General features: G+C 37.3%; 1 protein-coding gene across 1 annotated transcript in view; it reads left to right on the top strand.

Annotated features, from left to right (window-relative positions):
- Positions 1-13,738, top strand: part of ABCA10 (ATP binding cassette subfamily A member 10) — an 86,318-nt gene that overhangs the window by 40,291 nt on the left and 32,289 nt on the right. The window contains 8 exon segments of the mRNA XM_030922570.1: positions 707-809; positions 812-848; positions 1,089-1,151; positions 1,471-1,527; positions 4,600-4,798; positions 6,826-6,992; positions 8,874-9,007; positions 9,399-9,536. Of these exon segments, the coding sequence (XP_030778430.1) occupies positions 707-809; positions 812-848; positions 1,089-1,151; positions 1,471-1,527; positions 4,600-4,798; positions 6,826-6,992; positions 8,874-9,007; positions 9,399-9,536 (898 nt within the window).

Raw genomic sequence — 13,738 nt, 5'->3', positions numbered from 1 at the left:
GCCACCATGCCCAGTCTGTACAACATTTTTAAGCCAATATTTGTATAGAAAAAATTATCTTTATGTCCTCAATAAGCCATTGATTAATTTTAGCAAAACACTTTGCACTAAAATTCTGTAGTTATATTCCAAATCTCATTGATAGAATGGCAGAATATCACATGGGAACATTTTAGAAAGCATCAAATACTCACAAACAAGCTCTGCAAATAGAAGTTGTTGACATTAAGAGAAACCACTTACTGCATAGAAAACAACTGTTTATTAAAAACCTTATTAATTTTCCATTTATTAAGAAGCAGTGTTTCTTGTATTTTATATCCTATCATGATTTTTTTATATATATCACACACATAGCACAATTGTGATAGTTTTATATATGTATATATATATGTGTATATATGTGTGTGTTTGTGTATGTGTGTATGTATGCTAAAATGTCACTGCTTTAATTACATTTAGAGAAATTGGTGTTGATATGTACTATGATTTTTCCATTTAAAATAATGCAAAATAGGCTACCAATTAGCACTTTGAAGTTGAATTAGCAATTTGAAGTGGAGTATGTGATTTGCAGGAACCAATTACTACAGTTAAGTAGAATATGCCTGTGATACATATAAACTGTTTAATAAAAAACTATCTTTTCATGAGTAGTGGTGTTGGAAAAGAATTCAAGAGACTTATGGCTCCTTTGATATAATAGTTTACACAGGAATGAAATGTGTGACACAGAGAAAATCACATCCCTTATTAAACAGCACATTCCTGATGCCAAGTTAACAACAGAAAGTGAAGAAAAGCTTGTATAAAAAGTTTGCCTTTGGAAAAAACGAACAGATTTCCAGGTAACTTACTGTGTAATCACATAGAATATATGTAAGTGTTCATGATTATGCTGACTGCATTTTCTGTTGTTCTATAAATTGAGTTCTAAAGCTTATAGAAAAGATTTCCTTGGATTATTGTGATTGCTTTAATATGAAAACATTTGTAGACATCTATTTTGAGTAACATTTCGACATTAGTATTTTAATGTACTCATTGATACTTTTAATTGCATTGACTTATTATTATTGGCTTTTTAGATCTTTACAGTGACCTTGATAAGTGTTCTGACCAGGGCATAAGGAATTATGGTGTTTCAATGATAACTCTGAATGAAGTATTCTTTTTTTTTTTTTTTTTTTTTTTTGAGATGGAGTCTCGCTCTGTCGCCCAGGCTGGAGTGCAGTGGCCAGATCTCAGCTCACTGCAAGCTCCGCCTCCCGGGTTCACGCCATTCTCCTGCCTCAGCCTCCCGAGTAGCTGGGACTACAGGCGCCCGCCAGGTCACCCGGCTAGTTTTTTGTATTTTTAGTAGAGACGGGGTTTCACCATGTTAGCCAGGATGGTCTTGATCTCCTGACCTCGTGATCCGCCTGTCTCGGCCTCCCAAAGTGCTGGGATTACAGGCTTGAGCCACCGCGCCTGGCCTGAATGAAGTATTCTTGAACCTAGAAGGAAAATCAGCAATTGATGAACCAGGTATAAAAATGTGTGTCTAGCAGAAAATTAAGAAAAAAAAAAAAAGAGAAGAGAAAAAGATGATATTCTAATTCATGTTTGTAGATTTTTATGTGGATTTCTACCTATAATATGCATTAGACAGAAAATAGCATTGTCCACTTTTAAAAGTATTATAATCATTTTATATCGAATATAATCAGTCTTGGTGCTAGGCAAATTGCTTTCCAACATCTGTCTGCTTCCCATGTCAGTGACAGATACATCTCTTTGCAATGACCACTTCTTCCTTATCATCAAAACTCTCTGCTATAGTGATGAATTCTGATACTGCCTCTTACTTGCCATTCCTTATAAAAATGTGCTCTTAATTAGCTCATAAACTAATTATAATTAATGTTATTAACAAGAAGTAATAAAATGTTATTTCCTTAGTTTACTTTGTAATAATAATTAGAAGAATTAGGAGGCTACTATACATAGACCAATGGAACAAGTTAGAGAACACAGCAATAAAGTCACACACCTACAATCATCTGATATTCAACAAAGCCAGTAAAAACAAACAATGGGGAAATGACTTCCTGTTTAATAAATGGTGCTGGGGTAACTGGCTAATCACAGGCAGAAGATTGAAACCAGAGCCCTACCTTTCACCTTATACAGAAATAAACTCAAGATGGATTAAAAAATGTAAAACCTAAGACTATAAAAACCTGAGAAGAAAACCTACAAATACCATTCTGGGCATTGGTTCTGGCAAAGACTTCATGATGAAGACTCCGAAAGCAGTTGTAACAAAAAGAAAAATTGACAAGTGAGTCCTAATTAAACTAAAGAGCATCTGCACAGCAAAAGAAACTATCAACAGAGCAAACAGACAACCTGCAGAATGGGAGAAATTATTTGCAAACTATGCATCCAACAAAGGTATAATATCCAGAATCTGTAAGGAGCTTAAACAAATCAACAAACCAAAAACAACCCCATTAAAAAATGGACAAAGGACATGAACAAATACTTCTCAGAAGAATACATACATGCAACCAACAAGCATATGAAAAAATGCTCCATGTCATGAATGAATAGGGAAATGCAGATCAAAACCACGAGACACCATCTCACACCAGTCAAATGGCTATTATTAAAAAGCAAAAAAATAACAAATGCTGATGAGGTTGTGGAGGAAAGGGAATGATTATGCTCTGCTGGTGGGAATGTAAATTAGTTCAGCCACTGCAGAAAGCAGTCTGGAGATTTCTCAAAGACCTTTAAATAGAACTATCATTCGACCCAGCAATCCCATTACTGAGGATATAGCCAAAGGTATATAAATTATTCTACCATAAAGATATATACAGATATGTTCATTGCAGCACTATTCACAATAGCAAAGATACGGAATCAACCTAGATGCCCATCAGTGGTGGACTGGATAAAGAAAATGTGTTGGCGGGGCGCGGTGGCTCAAGCCTGTAATCCCAGCACTTTGGGAGGCTGAGACGGGCGGATCACGAGGTCAGGAGATCGAGACCATCCTGGCTAACACGGTGAAACCCCGTCTCTATTAAAAAATACAAAAAAACTAACCGGGCGAGGTGACGGGCGCCTATAGTCCCAGCTACTCGGGAGGCTGAGGCAGGAGAATGGCGTGAACCCGGGAGGCGGAGCTTGCAGTGAGCTGAGATCCGACCACTGCACTCCAGCCTGGGCGACAGAGCGAAACTCCGTCTCAAAAAAAAAAAAAAAAGAAAAGAAAAGAAAATGTGTTACAAATACACTATGCAGTACCACGCAACCATAAAGAATGTGCTCATGTCCTTTGCAGCAACATGGAGTAAGCTGGAAGCCATTATGCTAAAGAAATTAACACAGGAACAGAAAACCAAATACCATATGTTCTCACTTATAAGTGAGAAGTAAACATTGCGTACACACGAATGCGAAGAAGAGAAAAACAGACACCAGGGCCTACTTAAGTGTGGAGGATGAGAATTGAAAATGACCTCGTGGGTATTATGCTGATTACCTGGATGACAAAATTGTCTGAACACCAAACCTCCAAATCCCCATGACACACAGTTTACCCATGTAACAAGCCTGCACCGAAAATAAAAATTGGAAAGAAAAAAAAAAAAAAGAATTTAGGAGACTACTGTATACCAGCCATTGTGCTCAGTTCTTGAATTATATTGTTTTTAATTCCCATAATAACATCAAGCTGCCCATGCGAAAACTGATATTTGAAGTTGTGTCATTAGCCAAAATTGTACAGTTAAAGTGTGATGTATGCGGGACTCAAACAGGAGGCCTTTCCATGGACTTTCCATCGTTTGAAAGCACAATGTCTTGAACTCATTACTGAGATGTCAATCATCAGTGTTTAATCCTGTAGGGGAAATTCCAGATGACAGAGGAGGCCTTTTGGAAACTCAGCTACATAAATTTGTCTTTGTGCTTCCGCATAAAACTTGCTCTGCGGCCGGGCGCGGTGGCTCAAGCCTGTAATCCCAGCACTTCGGGAGGCTGAGAAGGGCGGATCACGAGGTCAGGAGATCGAGACCATCCTGGCTAACACGGTGAAACCCCGTCTCTACTAAAAATACAAAAACTAGCCGGGCGAGGTGGCGGGCGCCTGTAGTCCCAGCTACTCGGGAGGCTGAGGCAGGAGAATGGCGTGAACCCGGGAGGCGGAGCTTGCAGTGAGCTGAGATCTGGCCACTGCACTCCAGTCCGGGCGACAGAGCGAGACTCCGCCTCAAAAAAAAAAAAAAAAAAAAAAACAAAACAAAACAAAAAAAAACTTGCTCTGCAAAAGTATCCCTTAGTGAAGAGCTGCTATTATTAGTATGAAAGAATAAATGCTTGTTAGGAAGCCTCAATCATCCTCAAAAATTAATTTACTGTCTCATTGGAATTGAATCCGTTACATATGTTTGAAGGAAAGATTTTTAATGTAAATTTTGATTGTGGATATCAGTAGCTCAACTTGTTAGAAGTGCTGTTTCAAATAGTCAAACATCATTTTCAAAGTTTTTAAAGAGAAAGTGCAGATAACATAACCTATTAAAATGTTTTATTACATGATTGTAGATTTTGACATTGGGAAACAAAAGAAAATATATGTGACAAGAAATACTGGAAATGAGTCTGAAATGGAACAGGTTCTTTGTTCTCTTCCTGAAACAAGAAAGGCTGTCAGTAGTGCAACTCTCTGGAGACGACAAATCTATGCGGTGGCAACACTTCGCTTCTTAAAGTTAAGGCGTGAAAGGAGAGTTCTTTTGTGTTTGTGAGTATCAGATTACTTTATATCTATTTCATCAATATATGAAAAAACATTCAAATATTAAGAAAATAAATATATTAATTTATTCATTCATTTAACAGTTTTTAAATATCTTTACCTATCCTGCTGTTACTGAGGAAAATGTCACTGCCTCATGTGCTAGAAGTCAATACTATGACACTGGATTTTTGAGAAAAGATTTTTATTGCAAGTTGACTCACAAGGAGACAGGAAGTCAGCTCAAATCTGTCTCCCTGTGCTGACTTTAAGGCAGTAATTTTATTAGAAAAGGTTTAGAGAGTGAATTCTGGAATTAAGCATGATAGAAGAAAAGGAGAGGTCTGGAAAGTCCTCAGGCATGCACAGATATCTCTTCATGCCTCCTCATGTATCCCTTGTGCAAATTCAAGTGCAGTTGGTATGAAATATATGGTGGGAATTTAGACTGTGAAGTCAGCAGGATGATTCTGGACAGACTGTAATTGGCCATATTGGTTTCAGCGGATTTCAGCCAGTTTTATTATCTTACAAGCTGAGGGAGTTTCAGTGTTTCAGCAAATTGTTTCTTGTTTTTTTTTCTTCTTTCAATCTGACACCCTACAAACTCAATGATTTCTGCTAGTCATTGGTTTCTTTAACTCTTTGGGGCACAGTTTTACTGCTGTAGTGAACAAAATTGATAAGGCCTTTAAACTTGTTCAATTATATCACAAATCTTTATTGAAGCCTGCTGTGGTATACTAGGCATTGTTCTAGGAGTTTGGTTATATTAGTGAATACAAATGGCACAGATTTCTACTCTCATGGTGTTTACATCTGGTTGGGTGGAAAAGATGAAAAATACTGAATATAAAACTAAATAACTTATATGCCAGGTTATACAAAATAGAGTAGAAAAGGGGATAGGAAGGGATGACAGGAGTTAGAGGTACATTACAATTCTAAATAGGTTTGTTGGCATTGGTCTTATTGAAATTGTTACATTTAAGCCAAGATTAGAAAATATGCAGGGCTAATAGCAGTTGAGAAAGAAAAGCATCCATTGAATTTGGCAAAAGGGAAGTTATTAAAGGTTTTATCAAGAGGTCTGAAAGTAGGCAACTCTTTTGCGGTGCTTGACTATGGAGGGGAGTAGAAAGAGCAGAAGCTAAAAGGCAATGTGAAGTCGGGAGGAAAGTTGATTTTATAATGAATGAGAGATACACGGAGGGTGGAGAGTTTGGATTCATTACAGTATTGACAAGGCCTGACCTCTTTGTTAGGAGCAAAGATCTATTACGTACTTCAGCAGAATAAAAGAATGAGAGGATGACTGAATCTGTGGATGTTTTCTTTTCTTTTGGCAGCAATAAGATGAAGGAGTTTCTGTCCTATTCCTTTTTTTTTTTTTTCCTATGAAATATAAGGCTGATAGGGAGAAGAAGGTAGAGTCTGAAGTCTGATGGGAAAGTAGTCATTGCAGAGTGGACTCATATGCTTATTAGAGAAACAAAGATTGCTTGGAAACATTTCACTTGCAGTTTGAATTGGTGGGATGACTTCTAGATATAAAAATAGTGTTTTAAATGTTGCATTTAGTTTCATGAAAGTTAAAATATTTGTAAACTAACAATTGAAGAAAGTTAAAATTTTACTTGCAGTTGTGCACATAGCAAGCTTGAGGCTACAGTGTAAAATAGGGCTTCTTTCTCATCACAAGTACCCAAGCAGGCAGTTTGAGGCGCCTGTTATCTCATAAAATAATTTCCTGTGTTGTCCTGGTAAACCAGCATACTGACAGAGGATTGTCCCTGGGTTCCACCTTTTCTCTTGATGCTCTGTTACCCTTGAATATCTTCCAATGTGATACAAATTATGTAATTTTTTTGTGCCAATTCTCAGATTACTGTCACTGTATGTTTCATTTTATCTAACTAAACACCACACATTCATGTGGAATTTCCATAGTTAGCACTTATATAGCATCTTTGTGACTTAAATAATCAGAGGAAAATTGCTTCAGACTCATGTTATAATTTTGTTTTACTTAGGTCACTAGTACTTGGAGTTGCTTTTATCCCCATCATTCTAGAAAAGATAATGTATAAAGTACTTCGTGAAACTCATTGTTGGGAGTTTTCACCCAGTATGTATTTCCTTTCTCTGGAACAAATCCCAAAGACGCCTCTTACCAGCCTATTAATCATTAATAATACAGGTGAGAAACGGGGCTGAAATATAGTGTCAATTTTTATTATCAAAGATCTTTGGAAAGCACATACCTGAGAGACAATTGAAAACAAAAATGGTGTCTGTCCAGCTTGCTCCATTTTCAAGTGAAGGAAACTGATGGGTTAATTTTCTTTTTAAATATTTTTTATTTTGTATTATCTTTATTTCAATAGGTTTGTGGGAAACAGGTGGTGTTTGGTTACATGTATAAGTTCTTTAATGGTGATTTCTGCGATTTTGGTGGACTCATCACCTGAGCAGTGTACACTGTACTCAATGTGTAGTCTTTTGTCCCTCAACCCCGTCCCACCCTTTCCCGAGTCCCCAAAAGCCATTATATCATTCTTACGCCTTTGTGCCTTCATAGCTTAGCTCCCACTTATGAGTGAGAACATATGATGTTTGATTTTTCAATTCCTGAGCTACTTCACTTAGAATGATGGTCTCCAACTCCATCCAGGTTGCTGCAAATGTCATTATTTCATTTCGTTTTATGGATTAGTAGTATTCCAAGGTGTGTGTGTGTGTGTGTGTGTGTGTGTGTATGTTTATAACTTTTTAATCTACTCATTGATTGACAGGCACTTGGGCTTGTTCCATATTTTCACAATTGTGAATTGTGCTGCTATAAACGTGTGTGCAAGTATCTTTTTCATATAATGACTACTTTTCCTCTTAGTAGATACCCAGAAGTGGGATTGCTGGATCAATCGGTAGACTTACTTGTAGTTCTTTAAGGAATCTCCACATTGTTTTTCATAGTAGTTTTACTAGTTGACATTCCCACCAACAGTGTAAAAGTGTTCCCTTTTTTATCACATCCATGTAACATCTATTATTTTTTGATCCATCTTCAGGTCTCGCAGCTGTGGGTACCAGCACCTGTTCTGGTGGAGGTAGCAGGGGAGTGAAGTGGACTCTGTGAGGGTCCTTGGTTGTGGTTTTGTGTAGTGTGCTGGTATTGGTCAGCCTCCAGCCTGGAGGTGGCAATTTCAAGAGAGCATCAACTATGGTAGTATAGGGAGAATGCAAGCTTCCCCTAGGGTCGCCTGGATAAGTATTCAGGTTTCTCAGGTAGTGGGTCGGGGCCATAGAACTTCCAAGAGATTATGTCTACCAGAGTGATCTGGACCTTCAGGTTCCCCAGTGAAGATGTGTGTTTGGGGGTGGACATTCCCCTTTCTCACCTAGGACACTCAGTTTTTCAGCTGTCTCATGGAGCCTGCAGCTGCAAGCCACCTCTTTCAAAGCATCTGTGGATTCTCTCCCTGATGGGTCATTTTAAATCCAGAGCTGCCTTGGTGGGGGGTGGTTGATTCAGATGTGGAGGCTGCATCATAGCTTGACTTCTCCCTCTGACCAATGTGACTTCCTTTCCATCTATGATGGAAGTCAAGTCACAAAACTTAATGGGCACAATGGCAAATATCAAGTTAACTTAATTTCGTAAAGATGTTTTGAATGGGTTACTAGTACTTTAAATATCATGGCAAGGTTAGTGCCATTTAAGGTTGATAGGATCACTAGGACAAGCCTGGGTCATGAGGTATATTTTGTATGTATTATTCATAATTACAAACATTATATGGTTCTGGTAAAGTTTATAAAAGTCACTACTAGCAAATTTCCTTCCTGTGAGAATTGCAATCTTCTTTTCGTAAACTCTTTTCACCTGGTGAGAATTGTAAGCTAAACGAATATATTTCTGAAAAGAATAAAGGAGCCCGTACTCCTAAAGAGCAAGACTCTTTACTAAGCTATTCTGGGTTTTTCTTAACACGATTGGGAATCATTATTATTTTAAGCTTTGACTTTGATTTTCTTGCTTTTTTTTTTTTTTCCTGTTGCCTTCCTTCCACTACATTAGGATCGAATATTGAAGACCTCGTGCATTCACTGAAGCGTCAGGATATAGTTTTGGAAATAGATGACTTTAGAAACAGAAATGGCTCAGACGATCCCTCCTACAATGGAGCCATCATAGTGTCTGGTGACCAGAAGGTATGCTTGCTTCAATGCACTGTTTTATGATGAGTGGTTTTTTTTTTTTTTTTTTTTTTTTGGCCACATCCTAATACTTGAAACGATAGGGAATTTAAATATGTTTTCCAAATTGGCATCATATTAGAGGAGGCTTGAAACTTTATTTGTCACATAAAATGTAAATATTTGACATCTTTTCATGTTAGTAAATGTTAATCCATTTCATTTACAAAACAAGTCACTTGAATTACAAAAATAATGTATCCTTTTCCCAATTCAAAGAAGGCAGAAGCGTCAAAGAAAAATTATAGTCTCCTCACTCTAATTCCACTCTGGTTATATACAAAGTATACAATAAATATATTTACTCTAAGAATTTAGAACTTATATTTGTGTACTTTTTTTTAAGGATTACAGATTTTCAGTTGCATGTAATACCAAGAAATTGAATTGTTTTCCTGTTCTTATGGGAATTGTTAGCAATGCCCTTATTGGAATTTTTAACTTCACGGAGCTTATTCAAACGGAGAGCACGTCATTTTCTCGTGTAAGTAGAATATTGATTTATATAAGAGGCAACACAGCAGAGGGATAAAGGATGAGGGCTCTAGCGTCTACCACGTGAGTTCAAATCCTGCTTCTGCCACTTAGCAGCAAGTTTGTTAGCTACTCCTTGCCTTTGTGTCTTCATCTGCAAAATAGGGAGTGTAATAGTACCTACTTTATAGAATTATTATGAAGATTAAATGAATTTACTGAGTACCTAGAACATAGCATGGTGCATATATATATATACACACACACACACACACATATATATAAATATATATACCAATTTAAATTTATTCAATAACTACTTCCTGAGTGTACTATTTTCTGGTACTTCTGGATGTTGAGAATACAGCATGAATAGAATAGACAAAAATCTCACCCACACAGAGCTTACATTTCTGTAAAGGAAAGAGGAAACATTCAAATACACGTTTGCTATTACTTATTCTGAAAGATCAAGAGTCTTTCAAGTACTTTTATGTTTAGTCTAATTAAATTTTTAAAATTCAAAAGTTTTATGGAAAAATTTAAGTATGTAATTCTTAGTAAATTAGATGTAACCTATCACTTCCTAACCCTTATCCTGATCTATTTTTTCCACTACATTTATTAAGACTTTGTATTCTGTTGAGTTATGTTTTATGGCTGGCCTCAACCCTCTAGTTTAAAATCTTGTCTGATCAAGAATTACAGCCCAACACGAATATTAGAAGAACCAAGATCCAAAAGGACACTGCAGAATTTAAAATAAAAGAGAAAAAAATCACAGGACTGTTGAAAACTCATAATTTTGACTTTGGTTTACCGTATACAACTTACTAGGTACTCAATGCATATTTACTGAAATCAGTGAATGGATTTGCTTGGAAATGAAGAATACCAGAGATACCTTAAACCTAAATCCTTAATTTTATGTCAGATTGTCAGATTTCCCTGGAGAATTAGATGAATATAAGACATATACACTGATTAATGCAAATGCAAAAGTGTGAATGTATGTATAGACACCCACATATGTATATGTATATCTCTACCACAAAGGGATTTATGATAAAATACGGTCTAATCCTGAAATTATGATTTTTTAACAGTTCTATTGTTCTTCATTTTAAATTCTGCAGTGCCTTTTTGGGTTTGGCTTCTTTATGTTTTACAACTTAGGGTGTGAAGTGCAATTTTTGATCAGATGCAATTTGGTTATCCTTTCTAAATTGTCAAATAATTCCTAACCGATGTGTTTAATTATGATAGATAAAAAAGGGAAAAATTATAGAAATCATGTGGATGTTAGCGAGAATATGCATAGTGGTTTTAGATAATGAAATTTTATTGGAAAATTGCATAATAAGAAATTAATACTATATAATTCAAACTCTAGTTTTCTGCAAATGAGATACGGTGATTTAATTGTAAGTGCAGAAACTATCTAATATAAAACAATACACTGTCTCTCTAGATGGTAATAGCAATGTGCTACCAGTTCAGAGCAAAAATAAGAAAAATACAACCAAAACTTAGTTCTAGTAATTCCTCAAGAGTGATATCTAATATAATTTCATCTATTTCCCAATACTTCCAGAGTTAATCGTGCCTTTATTTAGTCTTGTTTACTTTTAATATAGAATCAATGTTGTCTCGCCTTTTTTTTTTTTAAATCAACCTCCTTCTAACATCCTCCAGGACTTTTCAGCAGATGCTTTAATGTTTAAAGACCTCCTAATTTATTTTTCAGTGGAACTGAGCTCAGACTGAGTTTGTCATTGTTTTTCAAATATGAACTTCTTGAGAGTAATAATTGTACTTGACTTATTTCTAGCACAAAGGATGATGCATTGTATGGAGCAGAAGCTCTATAAGTGTTTGTTGAATGGATGAATGAGTGGGTAGACTGGATAACCAGTCATGCTGTGCACCGTTTATTACCATTACGGCACAGCTTTCTCTTCTGCAAGATGGGAACTACAAGCAGATAATCTGTAATAGTCCTATTTTAAAAATTTTTTTATTTTAATACTTGTTTTTTCTACCTCATAAAGTAGATGTAACATTCAACTAAGATATTATTTTCTTTTTTTTTTTTTTTTTTTTTTTTTTTGAGACGGAGTCTCGCTCTGTCGCCGGGCTGGAGTGCAGTGGCGGGATCTCAGCTCACTGCAAGCTCCGCCTCCCGGGTTGACGCCATTCTCCTGCCTCGGCCTCCCGAGTAGCTGGGACTACAGGCGCCCGCCACCTCGCCCGGCTAGTTTTTTGTATTTTTTAGTAGAGACGGGGTTTCACAGTGTTAGCCAGGATGGTCTCGATCTCCTGACCTCGTGATCCGCCCGTCTCGGCCTCCCAAAGTGCTGGGATTACAGGCTTGAGCCACCGCGCCCGGCCAACTAAGATACTATTTTCAAAAGTGTTTAATGTATCACACAACCATGAGCCATTATTATAATTACTGTGAAGCATGTTACAGTTAGCCTTTGTTAGACAAACTCTTCACTCCATTACAGTAAAGACATAAAAATTATCTTGCAGCTTTTAAGTAATATTATATAAAGGGTTTTTGGATTTTTCAGAATTAAATGTATTCTGGGTTTACTGAGTGCAAACCGCTGTAGTTCACCCTGCATTTAATAAAAAAAACTTTCCCTTTCTGTAGGGAAAGTAGGTCTGGCTGAGCATGAGACAGCTCTGGAGGAAGAAAGACGGTATTTGGCGTTTTCCCCTCGATGGTAGCAGGAAGCTTGCCGGGGCCTCTGGGTGCTGCCAAAGAGAATTCCATAGAGAATACCAAGATAAAGAAATTCTGTGGCCAGGCGCGGTGGCGCATGCCTGTAATCCCAACACTTTGGGAGGCCGGGGCGGGTGGATCACGAGGTCAGGGGATCGAGACCATGGTGAAACCCCGTCTCTACTAAAAATACAAAAATTAGCCGGGAGCGGTGTCAGGCGCCTGTAGTCCCAGCTACTCGGGAGGCTGAGACAGGAGAATGGCGTGAACCTGGGAGGTGGAGCTTGCAGTAAACCGAGATTGTGCCACTGCACTCCAGCCTGGGCGACAGAGCGAGACTCCGTTTCAAAAAACAAAAAAGAAAGAAAGAAAGAAAAGAAATTCTGCTCCTGCAGAAAGTAGCCTGGGTTGACCCTCCTTATCACCTGCAGTCTGATAGAGGGTACCTTTCCTTTTGACTCTTCTGCTTCTGCTTCTTCCTTCTTCCTTTCTTTTTCCCAGTGTTTTGAGGAATGTTACATTAATCCTTTGGTGGAGTAAATAGAAATGGAGCTGAGGAAAGAAGTTACTGTGGAGGCTTTTGCTTCAGATGCAATGAGACACACATTTATCTTTTCCAGGTAGACTTTCACCCTGCACAGAGCTGAATGGGTCTCAAGTGGCCAGTGGGCCCCAGAGGGACCCACCAGTTACCTGAGTTTAGTTTCTGAATCTGCTTACTACGATTATTACTCATGAACTCACAGAATATTTGCCTTAGCATATTACCTCCAGACATCAAATACATTCATTGTTGATTGCTCCAACATGTTAGGTAGGTCTCTTACATGGGGTTCTTATTCTTCCCTTTTGACGAGGTTCAGATAGAGCTCTCTCTCTCTTTTTTTTTTTTTTTTTCTTTGAGATAGAGTTTTGCTCTTGTCACCCAAGCTGGAGTGCAATGGTGTGATCTCGACTCACTGCAACCTCCGCTTCCGGGGTTCAACAGATAGAGCTCTTTAATTTACTTTTTTGCTAAACCGAATCAGAAGACAGAGGAGACAATGCATAGATACATAACCTTCTTCTCTTGCAATGTATATCAATCTAGACAAAATTAATGTTAGGAGGGCTTGTCAAGGAAGCAATTTGGATATTAAATTGTCTCCTGTGGATCCAGGGAAGCTGAGTTCTCTCTTAGTCCCTCATAAATAACTTTTAAAATATTCAAATGGAAATTATATTTCTTTAGGAAAGATAAGAATTTCAGTCTTTTTCTAGTTGTTGCATTTTTGCCAGAAACAGGTATTTTCTTTTGACAGAAAACCATAATTATTCATTCTTTTACTCATGCATAGCCAAACAAAATAATCAATTATAGTAAGAATAGGGATTAGTATAGTATATTTTATTGCTTACCCACTGTGGAGGATAATTTATTTTTATTTTCAGTCATAATTTCCCTTTTACTCAGATTTAATAACTTCCTTTCTCAGGGACAG

The sequence above is a fragment of the Rhinopithecus roxellana genome, chromosome 19, assembly GCF_007565055.1.
Source record: "Rhinopithecus roxellana isolate Shanxi Qingling chromosome 19, ASM756505v1, whole genome shotgun sequence".
NCBI lineage: Eukaryota > Metazoa > Chordata > Mammalia > Primates > Cercopithecidae > Rhinopithecus > Rhinopithecus roxellana.
This window is presented reverse-complemented; position numbering and strand designations above follow the sequence as displayed.